The sequence below is a fragment of the Doryrhamphus excisus genome, chromosome 16 (assembly GCF_030265055.1).
Source record: "Doryrhamphus excisus isolate RoL2022-K1 chromosome 16, RoL_Dexc_1.0, whole genome shotgun sequence".
NCBI classification, from domain to species: domain Eukaryota; kingdom Metazoa; phylum Chordata; class Actinopteri; order Syngnathiformes; family Syngnathidae; genus Doryrhamphus; species Doryrhamphus excisus.
Genome location: NC_080481.1, coordinates 6,944,031 through 6,964,196, shown reverse-complemented (window position 1 = coordinate 6,964,196; position 20,166 = coordinate 6,944,031). Strand labels below are relative to the sequence as shown.

At 42.7% G+C, this 20,166-nt stretch overlaps 3 protein-coding genes across 4 annotated transcripts; 2 read left to right on the top strand and 1 right to left on the bottom strand.

Moving 5' to 3' along the window:
* Nucleotides 1–7,532: 7,532 nt before the first annotated feature.
* LOC131104545 (cyclic AMP-responsive element-binding protein 1-like) lies at nt 7,533–12,092 on the top strand. Its single transcript, XM_058051850.1, has 8 exons — nt 7,533–7,728; nt 8,519–8,606; nt 8,674–8,820; nt 8,895–8,995; nt 9,070–9,209; nt 9,275–9,457; nt 9,524–9,677; nt 10,713–12,092. The coding sequence occupies exons 2-8, from the start codon at nt 8,526–8,528 to the stop codon at nt 10,855–10,857; spliced, it is 951 nt and encodes a 316-aa protein (XP_057907833.1). The 5' UTR covers nt 7,533–7,728; nt 8,519–8,525; the 3' UTR covers nt 10,858–12,092.
* mettl21a (methyltransferase 21A, HSPA lysine) lies at nt 11,622–13,586 on the bottom strand. The gene is made up of 3 exons (XM_058051851.1): nt 13,129–13,586; nt 12,943–13,054; nt 11,622–12,536 (listed from the first exon to the last, which is right to left on the bottom strand). The coding sequence occupies exons 1-3, from the start codon at nt 13,273–13,275 to the stop codon at nt 12,139–12,141; spliced, it is 657 nt and encodes a 218-aa protein (XP_057907834.1). The 5' UTR covers nt 13,276–13,586; the 3' UTR covers nt 11,622–12,138.
* Nucleotides 13,587–13,864: 278 nt separating this feature from the next.
* LOC131104544 (cyclin-Y-like protein 1) lies at nt 13,865–18,719 on the top strand. 2 transcript variants are annotated; one of them, XM_058051848.1, is made up of 11 exons: nt 13,865–14,160; nt 14,440–14,679; nt 14,744–14,818; nt 14,905–14,939; nt 15,906–16,009; nt 16,330–16,365; nt 16,434–16,485; nt 16,581–16,700; nt 17,296–17,462; nt 17,534–17,696; nt 17,767–18,719. In XM_058051848.1, exons 2-11 carry the CDS (start codon nt 14,523–14,525, stop codon nt 17,881–17,883), a joined length of 1,026 nt encoding a protein of 341 aa, XP_057907831.1. In that variant the 5' UTR covers nt 13,865–14,160; nt 14,440–14,522; the 3' UTR covers nt 17,884–18,719. The 2 variants fall into 2 exon arrangements, with proteins under 2 accessions (XP_057907831.1, XP_057907832.1); XM_058051849.1 differs by having other exon boundaries at nt 13,865–14,679; nt 15,909–16,009; nt 17,767–18,716.
* Nucleotides 18,720–20,166: the final 1,447 nt, after the last annotated feature.

Sequence of the window (20,166 nt, the reverse complement as noted above, 5' to 3'; positions counted from 1 at the left end):
TGTGGCTGTTTGGCCCGTGATTTACAGCCTACTGCAGCACTCTCGGGAAGCCTTGAAAATCAGATTTTCTCTTGCAGCATCAGCAAGAGGAATCTAATTGAATTGCAAGGCACACTGACCACCGTCATACAGAAAATGTGATAAAGAAGTTAATAATTCATGGAGATTGTATATTTTCAAAGTGTCAATTTGAGTTTCAGGGGTAGGAAGAGAATACAATCATACTAATTATTTGGACTTCTATTACTTTTTGATGAACTGATAATTGCGACAAGGAGGAAACTTGTGAGGAAATTTGTGCAATACTATGGTCTGCAGGCCTTATGATTTAATTTGTGAATAGTGAATAGTATGTTGTGGAAAAATTGAATGAAAACAATAACTAAGGAGAAAGCGACAGAACATTATTTTTTACAAAAACTTTTACAATGTATTTTCTGGATATGTATATGTATTTTTTTCTTCTCCATGAAACATTTTTTGACTGTGACTTATCGGCCAGAAAATATGGTGATACATACAAATTATGAAATAGTTTTACCAGTAAATTGGACATTTTCCCATCACAGTAAATACCATACATTTCAACCTTACTCTCTTTCTTGTTGGAAAAAAAGACCATGAACGTACAATATTTGTTGCCCAAATTACACAGGCGTGTTGCAAATAATGTATATACTAGCACTGGCGAAGGAATGCGGGCTAATCATGGGATTCCACAGCAACCTTAGCTGGTGGTCTTGATTAAGGGAAATCAATGTCTAATCAAGTCAGCCACATGCAGGAATAGACATTCATTTATCGTACGTGTTGATGTTATTTACGTGGCTTCCTTTGAATGCAGCAGTGCAAAATTGAAAGAGTTTTAAAGCTGTATCCTATTCGTGCACAATTTTATTACAAAGGACGCCGGTTAGGTCAGAAGTGTTTGCGCCACAGGGATAGTCAATCACTCTGTAGGTATGTTTCACATCTGTGTGTTGTGTGTTGAAGGGCTGCTGCGGTGACCTCGCACGCAGAGATGATGGTCATAAATTGGTCTGAAGTCTCATTTTCCCAGCAGGATTTTGACCAGCTGCCACAGCTTAGAAGCCATTTTGCTGCGACAGTCCTCACACGGCGAATGACAGAGTTAATGAGTACATTTTATGGCTTGGGTTGATGACCAGGGAGAGGCAAGTGTATTGCAAATGCAAGAGCTGTAAATAGTACATAATATATATTTTTTAAATAGTACATAATAACCACCACATGGCGGAATTCCACTGGTTTCTCATTAAAATAAAAAAAAAGATAGTCCTCTCACCTATTTCCTCGGTAGTCAGGCCTGCATGTGGAAAACGTGATGTGCAATAACTAAGCATTGCGGGTCAATGCTGGATAGGACACAGAAAGAAATATGGAGCTGTGATGCCACCTTGTGTATAGAAAGAGACGAACAAGCCATCAACGTTGCCCCCCGCCTCCTCCATAAAGACATACAGCTGAAAGCAATGTTTGCATACACTATACAAACACACCTTTTTCTCACAATCTGAAATTTTATTATTTTCCTATTTTAGGTCAATTGGGTGTTTTGGGGATCCTTATACAAACTTCTGTCCCATTCCAAGTGACAGACCCACCTTGCTTGCGTGTGCTTTTTCACATTTTCTATGAGATTGAGATCAGGGCTTTGTGATGTTCACTCCAAACACTGACTTTGTTGTCCTTGAAGGAAAACTGCACTTTTTCCCATTATTCACAATTCTGATGTGAAACATGAATATATCTTTCCCTTTTTGATGCATTCTCATGAGAGAAAAGGGTTAGAATGAACTAGCAAACAATGCACATCATTGGGATTTAGCTATTTCGACTATAAAGCCCTGAAAAATTCTTACTAAACTAAGAGTTTTATCATTTTATATACATGCTGTGATCATGCATGAACAGGCACACATGTGATACTTACAGTATCTTGCCGTATGTTGATGATTTAAAACATTGATTTCACAGAGACCATTGATCGTATTGGCATTCATTGATTGTATTCTCGTGCTAAACCATGCCAAAATTTCAGATAATGAGGTTTGCACATTAGGAAGTGAGCCCTGAAGGAAGTTTGGGATGGTTCAAAATGCTGAGTTCAGAGGGCATTGTAAAAGTGAACGTTTGTGATGTCACACATAGGCTGGCTTCCTTGTATGGGAATGCACTGTAGGTGAGATACGCTCTGTGACCTCCCCCAAATTCTGCTTCTGTGTTGACATTGTTGGCAACGGCTCCAGTATTCACCAGTACACCAGTGAGAGACGTCTTGAAGTAACCTCTTTTCTTGAGAAACTTCGAACTGTGCAGTCTCTACTTAGGGATTGGATTCGGGATCCAACACATATTTGCTTTTAAGTTAAAAGCAGACATTTTAAGAAGATAAATCCCGGTTTATCAACTAGCGGCACAACATCAGAAGTCCTGCTAAGGACTTGGGAGTGTGACTAACCACAGCAGAGCTTACTGGAGGCGGGCCATGGGTGGAATGAACAGACCGTTTTTGCGGGAAGCGCAAAATCCAAAGAACATCCAAAGAATAGTTGCAGATACTGAAAGATCTAGAAAGCTTTCTGTGCTGGTTGAAATCTTTCTGTGCTGGTTATTGTGTGGAGCTGCTCTATCGCAGTCCACAACTCAATACAAAGGGCCGAAAAAAGAGCCCCATTACACCACTTTGTGAATCCATTTGGAAGAGCCAAGTTTCAACTTCCTGGCTGATGGCTTGAGATGTGGCTTCAATATTTCCACATAATGTTCTTTCTTCATGATGCCATCGATTTTATGAAGTGCACCAGTTTCCCCTGCAGCAAACCAGCCCCACAACATGATGGTTCCACCCCCATACTTCACAGTTGGGATGGTGTTCTCAGGTTTACAAGGGTAACACAACCCTGTTGTGTATCATTACCGTGTTCCTGGTAATGATTTGACTTGCTACCAGAAGATCTGATGCGTGGCTTGTTTGACAGCGGTAAAGTCAATCACGGTCCCTCAGACATATACTTGAATTAAAATCATACTTGCATCTCTATTGTCATCCATTACAAGTCCATTGTTTACAGTTAGGTGTATCAAACATGTTTAAAAAATGACGGACTTTGTTCCTGTGTAGATTTACTAACTGTTTTTCCATTGCTTTTGGATTAACCGTTTCTTCTTGGGAGAATGGCCTTTTAGCCCTTGTCACTAATTACTTTTGACTGAGGATGACACGCACCTGCTTCAGCCATCATTTTCACAAGATCTCTTTAGCTTTGGTCCTGGGGGTGATTCACACGTCCATCCATCTTCTTCTGCTTATCTGATGTCGGCCCACAAGGGCAGCGGCCTAAGCAGGAAAGCTCAGACTTCGAGATGTTCCCAGGCCAGTGTCCTGGGTCCTCACCAAGTGCTTGACAGTGCTTCCCACTTTCCCTTTGCACTCATTTTTACCTGCAACGTTGTCCTTTCGGCAACTACCAAAAGCTAATGACCATAAGTGGGTGAAGGAACGCAGATCAATCAGTAAATCCCGCGGCCAATCTTGCACATTTCAAACTAGAGTACAGTATGTTCATCTCTGGGACACGGAAACCTTCCCGAACCTTCCCGTATGATGGCTGGACATTCCGATACCTGCAGATAATTGTTTGAACAAATGAGCGGGCAGCTTCAAGCATCTGGAAATGGCACACTTGAACCAGACTTGTGGAGTGTCTCAATTATTTTCCTGATTGCTGATTTGTTTTGATTTTCCCACAAATGTCAAGAATCCTGTGTATTCGACATGTGGCATTAAAATACAAGCTCCAACTAATTCAAATGTTGGCAGACGGTATTATATAATCAGAAGCTTTGAAAGGCCATGTCACCACATTGTTTAAAGGCCTAGTCATCTTTGTGGATGTAAACTTCTGACTTTGAATTTGACTTGAAAGTCATGAAAAACTCTTAAAATATTCTCTCATAATTTTTGTATTTAACAAATAATTATGGTGAACCTAACTGATCTAAAACAAGAAATGTTTAGCACGTAGAGAAAGAAGGATGCAGGTGCTCATCACGTTTTTGATCTAATTCTTATGCATGTTTTGATCTGACAAAATCTGAAGTAAGTTTGGTCAAATGCAGAATTACTAGAGCTTCAACTTGGACATTATCACTGCCGCAGCCACTGAACTCCTGCCAAATGACTGGGGGCACCAAGGTAGGTAGGATTGCAAGGTTTATAGTGTGCACAAAGCACCTAATGTGCAGTTCCAATACTGCCAACTGCCATATTAAGTGTATTATTTTTCATAGTAGCGATACCATAGTTCACAGCCTGATAAGGCCTATGACTGACCTGTTCCCATGAAAAAGCTTTTCTTCAAAGGAGAAATATCTTCATGTTGTAAGATGACCAGATCTTGTGACATCCCGGTGTGTTACACGTTTGTGGATGTAAACACTCTAAAATATTCTTTCTCACAACTGTAGCATTTAGTAAAGGTAAAGTAAGTAGTTAGACACACCAGACAATTACATTGTGCACTGTAACTATTAGAAGTTAACGGCAATGTTAACATACAGAAATAATTAAGGTTCTTTTACAACTTTATTCTAACCTGAATACATCAAAAGAAGTCAAATTTCCCAACTTACCGTTACACAGCTGAACAGTCTTTCCGCTGAACGCTTCCCGTTTTGTGCCACACTCTCGTGCATTGCATTCAGGGTCACTCCGAATATTGGATGCCACAACTAAATATTTGTTATGCAACTATGTGTTGTCTAAATAAACAGGAAAAACGAAAAAATAAGAGTACAAATTCTTATCAGTGTTGAAGTATTGTCGGAAATCTAAGAAATACACAAAAAAATGTAAGACCAAATTTGAGGTCAGCTTAAATTATGTGATGTCCTTGAACGCAACCCCATATAGCTCATTATAGTGTGCTAGTAGACATGTGGGATCCCACAGACATGTGGGATCAAAAAGATCCGCTGTGGCGACTCCAAAATACATCATAATCTTTGCTGTGGAAAATAACACTTAATGTAATTCCTGGTGTTAGATGTGCTTGAATGTTGAAATAACTACCCCTCTTTTTCCTTTTTTTACTTTTCAACACTGAAAGCAGTCTCAGGCAGGAGGAGGAAGTGATGTTTAACTAACTTAAGTCTTTTGCTGGAACACTTGTCTCTCTGTCAATAAAATAAGGGTAAAATGGGCGTATTTCAGATATTCTAACAAATGGCGGTTAATCACGAGATCTGCATTTGTTGTCGCGTTGATGACCTGCATTACAGTGTTTGTGAATGCACTTCGCTCGCCGCGAATGCGATTGGCGGACAATGAGGAAGTGCTGTGTTGGTGTGGAGAGTGACAGAAAAACATCTGCGAGTTTGCTGAGTTGGAACTGAAGACTGCTGCTGAATCAGCAATTAATTTGAGCCAGCGATAGCTATACTTTTCTCCGGTTACAACCCTTTACGTGGGAAACCGGTGACTTTATCATACCATGCTTTGGTGGTAGGCATCCCGTGAAGGGATGTAACATAGCTGATGTCCTTCTATTATACTAATTATCTATCACATGATTGCTGTATCATATCATCATTAGGGTGAGGAAAATATTGCATCGTAAGTTACTGCTGGTTCCCCTACCGTGCGGCTCACTCCTGAAGGTACAATTAAGGAAACTGAAAAGCATCTGGGTTGTGAAGTATGACTCCGAGGGTGATGGGGCCAGGGAACAGATTGTGCCATTCAAGTGGAAAAGGCTCCTAATGAGCCACAACCTTGACTTATGTGCCTTGAGGTTTGCAATTTGGCTGACCCTGATGTCCATTGCCCAAAAGTCATCAATGGGAAGCTGGTTGTCCATCTTCTCAGTAGTCCTTGTGAAAGAATTCATCAGTAACAACCCTGACCTGAATGTTGTGACACCATGGATCAGAGATGTCCGATAATATTAGTCAATTTTCAATCATTTTCAGCAAAAAAAAAGTCAAATTAGCTTACATATGCAAGGAGCCCCATATAGTGAGTTTAACTAAAACCACAGAGATGTGCTGCTGCTGGAGAAGGACATCTCGTGATTCTGTCAACACACTACACAAGCCACTGGCAAGGGCAGGGAGTGGGAAGCAGATGAGGATTCCTTTCTACAGTAATGTCCCTTAAGAGTAATGGCGAAAATCACAACCATTTAATTCAACTTTCTCCTTCTCCTGCAGCACTCAACTAAAAATCCCAAGTTACAAATAAACCCACTTAAAACATTTATAATACATTGATTAAAAATCAGGGCTGCAGGACGGTCGAGTGGTTAGCGTGGTCTATATATAGACCTGAGTTCAATCCCACCCTCAGACATCTCTGTGTGGAGTTTGCATGTTCTCCCCGTGCATGCGTGGGTTTTCTCCGGGTACTCCGGTTTCCTCCCACTTTCCAAAAACATGCTAGGACTCCAAATTGTCCATAGGTATGAATGTGAGTGTGAATGGTTGTTTGTCTATATGTGCCCTGTGATTGGCTAGTGACCAGTCCAGCGTGTACCCCGCCTCTCACCCGAAGACAGCTGGGATAGGCTCCAGCACCCCCCGCGGCGATCGTGAGGATAAGCGGTAGAAAATGAATGAATAAAAATCCCAAGCTGATGTTTTATTGAAAAAGATAAGCCTCAAAATATTGCAACCTTTGCCTCAACTTTGTGTGAAAGGTGTTGTGAAATCATGCATTTTAAACTGCAACAATCACACAAAAGTATTTGTAAGTAAAGAAGCTTTCTTGTCTTTGCAATGAAGAGATCCTGACAGTGTGAATACCTGACAGAAAATGACATTGAATTCACATTTTTGCCAAGATTTTGTCTTGTGAAAGGTTGTGGTCGTAAACTGGTGTACAGCCTATTCCACTTTAATGCTGGTTTGCAATAAATTGCTTCCTAAAAAAATGTTTTGTCTCCCTCCCAGTTTGCCAGCCTGGTCTCAAGCAATGAATCAACCACACGTCAGCATTCTGGAGTTGAGCGTCTCTGTTAAGCACGTCACAAACACGAAAACCATGCCTACACCTCTCAGCGGCCAAAGGTAAAATAGGCCACAACAGTGCAAACTGCAATTTTTATACTGGTCTTATAATGTGAATCAGGGGTGTATTACAGTGTACATAAATCTATCAATGCACACGGTGTGAAGAGGAACACCAGAAAGGAGAAAATACTCAGGAAAATACTTGGGTTACAGTTGTAGTATCTGAATGACCGGATGCAACAGAGCTGAGGATCTGAAGACATAGGAGAGGGAGACAGAAGGTGATTATGTAATAAAGTGTGGGGGAGAGGTTATCATTTGTTTTTCATTTTTACTCCTCTATAAATTAGTGTAATGTAATGCATGCCCCATGTTACATACTCCAGTACAGTAGGTGACAGCATGCACCATTGACATCGTGGTTGCAACCCCCCATTGAACGAAAAGAAGAAGAAGAAGCTGTCGGCTGTCTTCGTGGGTTTTCGGGTCCTCGGTAGTCCTCGGCAGTTTCCGGAAATGCGGCCGTCTACTGGCAAATGAGCCGAGGCTCGGCTGTCGTCGTATCACTAGTCCTCCTCTCCGTGTTGTTGTTCTCGGTGACGCGACGGAGGTGTAGCCTGACGCGGTCTCTTACGTGTCGGTCTGAATAAAAGTGGAGCTCCGTAGACCCGGGAGTGACGAAGCGAGTCTGTGTTGGTAAGAGGATACGCATCCGATCTTTGCTAGACAGTTAGATGGCTACCTGCAACGCTTATTTGCAGCTTTTATACGCACAACGCCAACAAAGAAATCATGGCGGCGGCGTTGCAGAGGCTCTCTAAATGAGTCAGTGCTGCAATGCTCGCAACAAAACTCAGAACTAGATGAGACTGGGTTGCATTTTTTTGCTTTAATATCATAACACTGAAGTCACAGAAGCAGTTCGGCGTCTACATTTGCGCCATATGTACATTGTTTGAAATAAAAATGGAGCCTTTGAACTACAAAGTAGCACACAGTTACAGACATTTTCCCTCGCAAATGCCAAAAAACTGCAAGTTTAAACGGGCGGCAAACGAAGCTTTGTGTAATTGATGAAATAATGCACGTTTTGTTCTGATTTGATCACCGCTGCTACATGAGCCGGGGAGCCAAGGAATAAATTAGAACCATGTTAAATGCTGAATTAAAATGTAATGCGTTCCTGTTAGCGTGTTAGCATGCTAGCCGAGACGACGTTAGCCAGGGTGGCTAGCGCCATGCTGCATGTCTACACGGAATTATTGAGCCCTGAAAATTATTTAGACTGGATGGAGGCCGTTTGCAAACCCGACTCAACGTGCATGATAATTTATTTTATTATTTGTTATGAATTAATTTTACAAGCATGCACGTTAAATCACGCCACACCCTCCCGAGGGGCGGATAATAAGTTGCTGAGATGAAGCATCTCCACTAACACTGTGTGTGATGTACATACATTCAAGAGCTTGTTTTCATTGTGCAGAATTTAAATGACAATGGAAGCCTGTGCTGATACACAGCCAAGTGGTGAAACGGGTGTGAAGCAGGAGTCGGACATTACCTTGGCCCAGGTAATGCGTACACACGATTGCTGGAAAATGTATGGCAAAGCAGTGCATAACTCGGTTGCGGTTGCAGGCCTCCATCGCAGCAGGCCAGGTGACATCCAGCAGTCCCACCGTCGCCTTGGTGCAGTTGCCCAACGGCCAGACTGTCCAAGTGCACGGGGTGATCCAAGCTGCCCAGCCCTCGGTCATACAACCCCCTCAGGTCCAAGCCGTACAGGTGCGCCCCAGGCAGGTGCCGGCCGCATATGTTGCTGAAATTAAAGTACATTACTTTGTTTTGTCTGTACAAAGATTTCAACAGTTGCCGAGAGCGAGGACTCCCAGGAGTCCGTCGACAGTGTCACAGATTCTCAAAAGAGGAGAGAAATCCTGTCCAGACGGCCGTCATACAGGTTTGTTATTAACTGTAGTCTTCAGATGCTGCCTTCTGTGTCTGTCGCTCATTTTTCTTTGCTTTTCACTGCAGGAAAATTCTAAACGACTTATCATCTGACGCTCCAGCAGTTCCGTGTATCGAGGAAGAGAAATCAGAGGACGACACGGCCCCAGCAATCACCACCGTCACCATGCCGACACCCATCTACCAGACCAGCAGCGGCCAGTACAGTACGATTCTTGTCCGCCGCCGTGCAATGTCTATTTTGAGAAAATAATCATAATCTCCCCTATAGTCGCCATTACCCAAGGAGGTGCGATCCAGTTGGCCAATAATGGCACAGACGGCGTTCAGGGCCTGCAAACGCTCACCATGGCCAACGCTGCCGCAGCCCAGCCTGGTGCCACCATTCTGCAATACGCTCAGACCAGTGATGGCCAGCAGATCCTGTTGCCCAGCAACCAGGTGGTCGTACAAGGTGAGGAAAGGTGGATGTGGAAGGTTAGCAATGTTTCTTAATGACAGTTTTCACCTCTCCATTCAGCCTCCTCCGGAGATGTTCAGGCTTATCAGATCCGCACCACGCCGACCAGCGCCATCACCCCGGGGGTTGTCATGGCCACCTCGCCTGCATTGGGCACAGGCACGGGGACTGAGGAAGTTACGCGTAAAAGGGAGGTGCGCCTGATGAAAAACAGGTATGGGTATTGAAGGAAAACAACACTTTTTTTGAATTTTGCCCCTCATTCACAATCCTTATGATCCGTCTTCCCCTTTCTCTTGTGTCCAGCATAACCATTTAATAACATCCTCATTCACGATAAGTAGCAAGTATTGTGATACTGTATAATGGCAGTTTTTCATCTATTTTGTCTATAAAAAACATGTTATATACATGTTGGAACCAGCAACAGTAGTAAGTACCGTAATACTCACGGTGGCCCTTTTTCACTGATAAAGCCCTCTAAAACAACATCCCAAAACCTCTAACAACGCTCTATTTTCATGCAGTGACCTGCATATTAACCAAGCTACTGTGATGTTGTTATTGTAGGAGCTAACACAGCGGAGCAACTACTTTTAATACCTGCATCTCATCCGCCGTATATTCCGGCTTGAAAGATATTTGACTAAATTAAGCTTTTTGAGGCATAAAAATAAAGTAAAATAGAAATGGACATTCAAAAGACTAATATTTGATTGGGAATTCATTTGGGAGGATTCTGATCCAACTGTAAATATCACTGTCGAATCACATGAAAATGATACCAAGCATTTTCCTTGCTGATGTGCGGTCTGGTGAATAAAAAGGACGACTGCGGCTCCACATCACCCACTGCAAGTGACCTTTGGACTGCAATGTCATGATCCAATTTCACCTATATGCTCTTACCTTGGAAAATATTCATTAGTAAGGAGTCCTACTTCAGGGAAGGTCTAGACTCAATTAACCGCAATAAACAACATTGTTGGAGGTTTTAGATGTATTTTAGAGGGCTTTATAGGCAGAAATACCTCCATTGTTAGTGGAAAAACTTCCATCACGAGGTGGCACATAAAAGGGAGAGACATGTGTTTTTGTCTTGGATAAGATAGGGGTCGTAGATGACAATGGACAATATTCCCCAAAAAGTGCAGTTTTCCTTTAACAAAGCTAAAAAACACCAAGTGATTGCAAACTCCTGAAAAGCTGATGTGTGCCTTGTTAAAATAAAAAAAAAATTCTCGCGCAGGGAGGCCGCCCGGGAGTGTCGCAGGAAGAAGAAGGAGTATGTCAAGTGTTTGGAGAACCGCGTGGCCGTGCTGGAGAACCAGAATAAAACCCTCATTGAGGAACTTAAAGCACTAAAAGACTTGTACTGCCACAAGTCTGAGTAGACCGCCACAAACCTGCCAGCCGGCCCCGCCCCATGTACAGAGACTCCGCACAGAGCCATGCATATGGATGCCGCTCTCCCTTTTTCTACTTGTTTTGCTTTCTGTTAAAAAACTGCAAGAAAGTAATTGTGTGACCCATTATGAAAAAAAATACGTTGGAATTCTGCTCCCATAACAATGTGGAGAGAGAGGAAGGAGCGTGCGCATCAACACACAGGATCCTTGTGGGGGAGTCAAACACGGGAGGCTACAGATTCTGGGACGATGTCATGGAGCGACTAAAAAAAAAAAAAGACTAAACGGTTCCCCCGCCGCCGTGGTACACGGCACACTTGGAGATCTCACGTCATTGGAACTTTGCTTTAGCATCCTGCTTTGGACACTGTAGATGAGCTTGCGTCATGGATGTTTTATCTTTTCAGCTGTGTTTCTGCTCTTCAAATGCCATGTCCGCACCCAGATGCTATCTTTGCCTTGATCCATGAACAAAAATACTAACCTTTTCAGTTACACCGTGAATGCAACAGAAAACGCAAACAAGCGTCTTTTTCCTCTTTTTTTTTCTTTACTGACGTGGTGTCTCCAAACTGATTACTGCAGGGTCATTATTTTTTGTTTTTTTTACTGATGTGCACCCATTTTTAAAAAACAAAAAACATGGAATTCCACAAGTGTTTACAATTTAAAAAAAAAATGGGGAGAACTGACACAAAGTGTGAGATCCAAGTATGTGAGGGGAAAAATGTTTTTGTATTGTGGCTTTTATTCTAATCTATTATTGCTGATGTAGTTATTTTTAAAAATAAAAACCAAAAATAATGAGCCCTGCTTACAACTTGTTATGCAATAGAAGAAATACATGATTGCAGATGTATTTTAACTTCAAAGACTTTATTGGGAACGTTTGTAAAGTTCTAATAAGACGAGGCGACGTGTGCACTTTTCCTTGCTGAAACAATCCAGATACATTTCACGTTATTTACCAGCTTCATCCCACGCAGCGCTAATTGATCATTACATGCTTTGCTTTTTCACAATCATGGCATATTTGCAAGAGGATTGTAAAGTGCAACCAAACCACGGAGACTTCACGACGGGATGCCATATTGTACTTTTTATAGTCATTACTTTTTATGTTATGTGGCTTTTCATTCATTTTCAGTCAGAACAAGTTTATGTCAGCACCAATGTATACCATACTTTGTTACAGCTGGTAATAAAAATGTTTCTGCTAATCTTGGATTTTAAAAGTTGTTTAGTCAGGCCATCTTAAAAGGACACTCATAAATCGCTCCTGGATGATTGTTTCCAAGCTTTATATATATGAATATCTCTCTGTTTGTCATAGTAAACCTCCTCTACAGTGAATTGTTGCCTCAACATGCTTAAAAAGTTGGTATCTCGCTCGTAGCGGATCTTGCATGCCAACAGCACAACAGTGGCATCAGCACACAGGTACTGTAGTGTCTCTATCAGGGGCACAAATGTGGCCTCCAGGTATACAATGTCAGCTCCAAGCACCAGGTCGAATCCCTCTGCCGGGTAGCGGTTAAGGTTCTCACCCCAAGACAGCTCTGAGACCACCACAGACTCTTGGACATCAGAGGGCAAGTTGGCTTTGACGTTGGCAGACAGGAAGTCCAGAGCAGGCATCCTGTCAGTGATGGTCACTTTAGCACCTGGCAAAGCAAGATTGTGATGTTCGGTCTACAATATCTGAAGATATTTTAACTCTATAGAAGGGCGTGCACTCAAATGTTATGATAAATGTTATTAAATTCGTCCATGTTAACTTCTAGTGACAAATGAGCACTAACTCTTAGCACTGGCGCGTGTGGAGTGACAGCAGGGACGACCAATTACACGCTAGCACAAAATCGTCTCAGCCAATCAATGAGCTTGTAGCCGATCTATAGAGAGACGGGCTACATCTTCGGCGGTCGTATTTCACTTGTTCCTAGTGCTTAACGCGTCTTCTTTTCTGAAAACCCAGCGTTGTGTTTGTTTAACGTTGCCACTTCCCCGATATCTATATTTGGATCGATCCGTCCAACTCTACCATACACGTCGATCAGTGATATTCACCCAGCAAGGCTGCAACGATGCCCACCAATCCAGTTCCAGCCCCCAGTTCGATGGCCACCTTCCCCTGAAGCGACACCTGGTTCAGCTCCAAGTACATACACAGGACAACTGCCTGAAAATAAACGTACAAAATGTGAATACCAGTGTTTTGCCACAATTAACGGTGAATAAATAATGGACACTCACCGCGTCCCATACAACTGCTGCAACGCCAAGCGTCTTCCAGTCCTGAGCTAGGCAGATATCACGGTTGGCGAAATGAAAACACGCGGAGGAATTCTGAAGTTTGGAAAGCGCAGGTATCACGTTGTCTACATAAGTAACCAAAGCCATGTTCTGAATAAAAGCAATAAATATTCGACTATGTTATGTTTATCATAGTGTCAAGTCCCTTGCACAATTCGCCAACATTCTCCACTTCCGCTGAAACCAACCTTGCTAGTGTTATTACCCTATGCTGCTCTCTGCTGGTGGACATGGTCTACTGCCATGTGCTTTTCTTTTATCGCTCTGTTAAATATAAGGTGGCAAATATACATGTATATATTTTAATCCCATATCACCTTTCATTGCTTTACAAACAGATATTTATTCACGGCTGAATAAATACTGCAATGCAATACGGGACACGTAGTACCCTCTTTAGAGGTGACGAATATTAGCCAATCACAAAACAGCTAACGTGACCAATGAAAAATATTAGTGGGTTGTGCCAAAATTTCCGGACCACAATACTTTCAAAATAATTTCCAATGCGTTTCCAACCAACGACGTTAACGACGACTAATTATTGTCCTACAAATTATTTTTTAATGTCATTATGACTTTTGATGGCAACATCGCACTGTCGCAGTCTGCACAGCCGCAGACTGGTTCTGAATAAAGTCGAGTCAGGGGTTTATGTTGAAAGGATTTGCCGGATGTGACGTTGCTCCAAATATTTGACAGGCAATTGTCTCCTTGTAGGTGGAAAGATGACAATTTTTGTTTGCTTTGATTTAAAAATTCGAATCATGCTGCATTCCCCATCGCTTCCATACACTTGATGGGTTTTGGTTTGTTTGTTTTCTTTTGAACGCTGCAGTGTCTTTCAATTGGGGCAAACTTTTTTAGCCCCAGTGAAGTTCCCGGATTGGAATGCGATGCGGAAGCTAGCCAGGCGGCTAACCATGGACCAAGAGATGGACGCTTGCGACTTTTTCTAATAATCTCTGCTAAGTAAGATAACTTGACATGCTCAACATTGTTAACCCCGTGCTTAAAACTATCGAACTGCGTCAGTGTTTGAATCGCTACGTCCACGCCCTGAGCATGTCAGCTGGCCAAAACATGATTGCTTTCTTGTCCAATAAATCCCCCTCACTTTTCGACGAGGGGCTTTACATGCTGGCTTTACCTGCATATTGCATACGTAAATAACATAATGGTCAACAGTTAGACTATTAGCCAAGATTCCGACCTCTTCAGTAAAGAAATGCTACATTATACATTATACAGCACCAACATCCGGCGGTAGAGCATTAAGAGTACACGACACTCTGCAGCCAAGATTCCTCGTCAGTTGCATGGGAAAATAAGCAATGGGTGGCTCTGTGTCCTGCTGCATATCTCCGGGAGAGAGTCCCAAGATCCGCAGGAGGGAGGTGGAGTTGGAGGAATGTCCTTTTACGACAGAGGATGCAAGCGAGGACACTGGGACCTACTTGCAGCACATCAGTGACAGAGAGCTCCCTGATGGTGAGAGAAGAGCGCCATTCTTTTGCACAATACAACAACACTGATGACCTTTCCTCTTTTCCAGAGCTGGCACAAGAAGCCAACCCATCAGACCACCCCAGAGCGGGCACCCTCTTCCTCAACAAGTCTCAAACCGATGGTCAGCCTTTCGCTGTGACCAAAAGTTTTAGTTTTCTTTACTTACCTAATTTACCTAATTGTTGTGTTTTCCAACTTCTGATTTAGTGCGAGAGAAAAGAAAAAGCACCTACACAAACCATGTAAGTCTTACTGTGTATTTATTTTCACTGCAGTCTTCTCGGTCAAAACCCTTCAATTATCAAAATACTCTCTGGTACCAGTACTACAATACTAATTCATATATACATAGTCTGACTATAATGTCATCAGTGACTGACTCACACAAATGTTAACCCAAAACCCGTTTTTAGAGTTTTCCATGCATATAAATGTCAAACGACGTGGGGAAATGAACATTTAACGTTATTTTTACAATCATTGAAGACAGTCACGTCTTCAAACACAAAATGTAGCAGTGTGACATCACATGGACACCACCGTCCTTTTTTGCTATGAGTTATTTCTTGAAGTTTCCTTTTAATATTTCTGACCTTCTTTATGCCGGCACTTTCTTTGGCTCAATCTTGGGTTATTTTATCAAATTCAAGAACTGTCTAATGGCAAAACAAGAAGGTGGTGTCCCTGTGGTGTCTTTCATGCCTTTGGTAACTGTCAGAATCATGTCTTCAATAAAGGTAAAGGCAAACCTTAAATGTTTATAAATCCCTTTCATTCATCATTTGTATGCATTTCCAATTGTTTATAAAACTATAAAAACATGTTTTGTGTTAACGTGTTTGGCTTTCTGGAACGGATTAATTGCATATATGTTATTTCTTCTTTTGGATAGCATCCGTTACAGTTACAATTGGTCTTCTGCAAACCATTGGTAACTCTAACCAAGGTCCCACTGTACTAGGATCAGAGAATCTGTGAATGTTGCCTTCATATCACAGTCACCATCCAGTAGCTCATGAGGTTCACATCTTTCTGTGCGACTGTGTGGTTATCTTGAATCCAATCCAAAAATCATTCAAAATCTGAAGGACAAGCATAAGAAAATACCTCCAAACTTTGATGAAACAGAAGGCTATAAATTGCCAAAGTTGAATTTAGGAGGGATAGCTCTTACTAGGTTCTGTACCCTGAACCCTGTATCCTTCCAGCAGATGTCTCCTGCCCTCCTGACAAAGAAGTACAGCTCTTGCTCCACCATCTTCCTTGATGACAGCACAGTCAGCCAGCCGAACCTCAAGAACACTATCAAATGGTACATGGATTTTTTTTTTTTGCACTCCAGCAGGATGCGAGTTCCCCTCAGACCAGACAAACACATTGCAGAAAAACAGGGAGACAACTCAAAGCTGTGACTTTGTTATGATTACAATAATATAAATGAATTTACATTAAGAGTCACATATAAATGCAACCTTGACTTGTTGGAGCCAATAAAAGGCCTCAAAATATACTTAGAATATTTAAAGCATAGCACAGCATGAATATAATATCATTTTAAAGGGACAAAATCCTCAACATCTCTTCTGAACAATGCTGGACATCCATAACTGATTGCCTTTTTTTCTGTTCCAGTGTGGCCTTGGCAATATATTATCACATCAAAAACAGGTAAGGGCGCGAAAGGAAATATACCAGCAAAAAACAGTCACATTGATCCACATTCTGTTGTGCTGCAGGGATTCCAATCGCTCGCTGGACATATTTGATGAAAAGAAACATCCTCTGTCTGTGAGTTAAAGTCATTTTGATTTCCAATGGTGATTCTGCGCTCACAACTGATGGCATTAAGATGGCATTGCTCTGTCTGGCTCTTTCTCCACTAGCGTGAGAAAGTTGCAGACGACTACTCCGTGGTGGACCCTGAGCACAGGCTCATTTACCGCTTCATACGCACCCTTTTCGGCTCGGCTCAGCTCACCGCAGAGTGCGCCATTGTGACATTGGTAAGCGTATGGCTCTACATGGAAACACTTAGGGCTCTATTTTCGTAGACCAGGCGTGGCGCATTGAGATCCTGCCACCAATGCATAGATGCTTTGCTTGGCTTCTGGTAGTTATGACTAGGACTCATTTCTCAATAACAATTTTTATCAATATCTCACCAAAAACCAGTCAGTGTCAGGTGTGATAGCCGTTTGCATCAAATACCATAAACGCTGATCCAGACCATTCCAAACATTGTCTGGTGTGTTTACTGGCTGTGCAAGAACTGCATTCAGGAGTTGTGTACACTTCATTGCAATATGGAGTGGTGCATTATGATATTGCAACATGAGGTGATGGTCGTGGCATAACAACAGGCCTCAAGATCTCATCACGGTATCTCACAATGCCAAACAAACCTGTTTGCTGTGCATCACTTACTGGCCCATACCATAACCTCATCACCTCCATGAGCCACTCAATCGGATGTGTGACCACCGTATTCAAGCTCAGACTGACCATCTGCTACCACAATAGAGCATCTTTCCTCTGAGGCGGCCCTGCTAGGCAGGCTTAAAGCACTTACAAGCAACCATCACTTATCTTCTCTCGCAGGTGTACTTGGAGCGGCTGCTAACCTATGCAGAAATTGACATTTGTCCTTGCAACTGGAAGAGGATTGTCTTAGGCGCCATCCTTCTGGCTTCCAAAGTCTGGGACGACCAAGCGGTATGGAATGTCGACTACTGCCAGATCCTCAAAGACATCACTGTGGAGGACATGTACGTTGGGTGTCATCTTCTTTTGATGCCTCTTGCCGTCTGATTTCTGACTGTACTCTTTGGTTTTCCAGGAACGATATGGAGCGACACTTCCTTGAGTTGCTCCAGTTCAATATCAACGTACCGGCCAGCGTCTATGCCAAGTACTACTTTGACCTGCGTTCGCTCGCCGACGACAACAACCTTGGTTTCCCCTTGGAGCCACTCAGCAACAAGAGGGCGCAAAAGCTGGAGGTGAGTCGATCAGAAGCCACATCTGGCTTCTGACTCTGGTTGTGACAATCACTTTCACTGTCGTCTTCAGGCAATCTCTAGGCTGTGCGAGGACCGGCACAAGAACCTGAGCAAATCCACTTTGAAGAGGTCTGTCAGTGCAGACAACCTAATTGGCATAAAGAACTCAAAGGCAGTACTGTCCTAATTTTGCAGCAGCTGTACCAGAACCAGTAAGGACGTGAAACACCATCATGGATGATGTTTATAGTAGCGCTAGTTCTAAAATTCAGTGAAATCCTTTGGCGATTTCAAAGGGGTGAATGCAACCAGCATGAAGCTACACAAACATTTGGACGCAACGGTGGTTGTGGTTCCTCACTTGGGAACATAAGTAGACTGTGGCTTGCTTACCATGTAGGCAATTGTGGATGTAAAGTGTATCTCATAATGAATATTGGAGATTTTGGTGTCCAAGTTTGCTGACTTGTGCTTGTGTGTTTCATGCAATGAGGTGTCAGGTAGGTATTTAGCTCCCCTGAAAACACAGAATCTTTCCATTACTACTTTAGTCTGATTTCGATGCACTATTCTAACATCTGAAAAACTTTCTGTTTGCCATTTTCAAAAAAAAGCGAGAAAGCAGTTGCCACACATGGACATTAGGAAGTCCATAGCAAACTGAGTTAATCCATCTCTCAGAAGAAAGTTTCAGATTCAATTTTTTGTCTTTGTGCAAGCGAACTCTGGTGCTTGGTTACTGGTGCATTGCGCTGTTCTGTGGTGCTTCGTGACAAAGTACCGTGGTACCTGGGTGCGCTCCATCTTCATTAGGGTCATCAACACTCGCAACATGCACTTCAACGTGGGGCTTCTGTCGCTGCTCAGAGGAGCTGTTCAGTCGATACGACGTCTGTGCAATGCACTTACAACTAAGCGGCAAGTGACATTCTCCTGGGAAGGGAACCGTCTTGCCCTCATCTGTCATCATCACATTGTGTGTGCTGACCATCTGCTACTGCTACGCCGGCATGTACCCGACGATGCTCAGCATCACGCTGACCCTGGGACGCAATAACCATTGGGCCAATCGTACTGTGGGATTGGACTTTGTAATGTTCTGCTTCATCATCCTCACCTTGATGAGACAAGGAGTGGGCCACCAGCCCCCTGTTGATCCACTGCCATCCAGCAACCTGCAGTCAAAGTGGCTGCTCTCAAATGTGTCCAATATTACTACTCCAAAAGATGACCGCCAGTGCAGATGCTGGAGTCCCAGGAGCAGGTGCACAACTTGGGAGAATGCACACTGCAAATTGAGTGAAAAGGCATAAGTCTCACCCCACAGTGCCCAATAACTTGAAATAATTTGAAATATGTATTTTGCGTACACAGAACAAGTTTTAGGTCTTGGAGTTCAGGTCATGAAAAACGGGAGCAAAAACAAAAGTTTTGTGTTCATATTTCCGAGTGAAAGTACATTTGGAGATATGCGAGTCGTGATTGAGTCGTTTTTGCACTGACTCAGGACTCACGGGTAGTGATCCCGTTAATGTGTTTACGCCGCTGCAAACCATCCAACCATCCATCCGTCCATTTTCTATGCCACTTAATATCACTAGCGTCGCTGGGGTATGCTGGAGCTTTGAACACCCTGGACTTCACCGTGGACTGGTCGCCAGCAACAACACATACCCAGAACGCAATCAGTGCCACGCATGCGCGAGGTCTGTACATCACTTCCTCAAGCAAATGTTCAGGACAGCGTTTCTGTGACGTCAGTTAGTAGTTCAACGTAAACTACCATAAACAGAATGTAATGATGGCTTGATCTGGATGATTCAGCTTCATCGTCAAAAGACATAAAGTCTCAATAAACGGGTTTTTAATTGACATTTAAAAACTGATAGTTCTGTAGTAGACCGTAGTGGAAAGGAGTTCCAAAGTTTGGGGGCAAACGCTGCAAAAGCCCCCCACTATTTGACTTTCGAGAATGTCTTCTCAGACGACCTGAACAGTCCCGTTGCGATCGAGTCAATGCTCTTAGAACATTTAGGAATAGTGCCCAAGAGCAGAAAAATACATATATATATGAATTATTATATGGCCTTGCATAATTTAGTTGCATTGCGCAGCTTGGTCAATCAATTCATTTGCAAATCTTGTCAAATATGTCTGCAAAACAATACACCTTTGAGAATGAAACTGGTGATGTGACCTTAAGAGATAAAATGAGACGGAAATCCGGCATCCGGCAGCCTGCTTTTACTGTTCAAGCTTCTTGTTGCAGAATTGTACAAAGTACTTTTTTCCACAGGGAGGCAGCGCTGCAGTACAAGTGAGTGCATGTTTCAATGCGACATCCTGCAGCTTGACTATCACACACACACACACACACACACGAGTATCTTGGACTGTTCATTTTGGCACCTGTGATTTTTCAGATTATAATAATGTAGAATTGCTGTGTTAATAAACACCTGCTATGTGA

What these genes read in the sequence shown, in the direction of transcription:
- LOC131104545 (XM_058051850.1), top strand. Translation starts at nt 8,526, where the DNA reads ATGACAATGGAAGCCTGTGCTGATACACAGCCAAGTGGTGAAACGGGT. An exon ending in TCCAGACGGCCGTCATACAG is followed by an intron (nt 8,996 to 9,069) that starts GTTTGTTATTAA and finishes TTTTCACTGCAG; the next exon opens with GAAAATTCTAAACGACTTAT. An exon ending in GACCAGCAGCGGCCAGTACA is followed by an intron (nt 9,210 to 9,274) that starts GTACGATTCTTG and finishes TCTCCCCTATAG; the next exon opens with TCGCCATTACCCAAGGAGGT.
- mettl21a (XM_058051851.1), bottom strand. Translation starts at nt 13,275, where the DNA reads ATGGCTTTGGTTACTTATGTAGACAACGTGATACCTGCGCTTTCCAAA. An exon ending in CAGCAGTTGTATGGGACGCG is followed by an intron (nt 13,055 to 13,128) that starts GTGAGTGTCCAT and finishes GTTTATTTTCAG; the next exon opens with GCAGTTGTCCTGTGTATGTA. An exon ending in CATCGTTGCAGCCTTGCTGG is followed by an intron (nt 12,537 to 12,942) that starts GTGAATATCACT and finishes TTGCTTTGCCAG; the next exon opens with GTGCTAAAGTGACCATCACT.
- LOC131104544 (XM_058051848.1), top strand. Translation starts at nt 14,523, where the DNA reads ATGGGTGGCTCTGTGTCCTGCTGCATATCTCCGGGAGAGAGTCCCAAG. An exon ending in TATTATCACATCAAAAACAG is followed by an intron (nt 16,366 to 16,433) that starts GTAAGGGCGCGA and finishes GTTGTGCTGCAG; the next exon opens with GGATTCCAATCGCTCGCTGG. An exon ending in AAAAGAAACATCCTCTGTCT is followed by an intron (nt 16,486 to 16,580) that starts GTGAGTTAAAGT and finishes TTTCTCCACTAG; the next exon opens with CGTGAGAAAGTTGCAGACGA.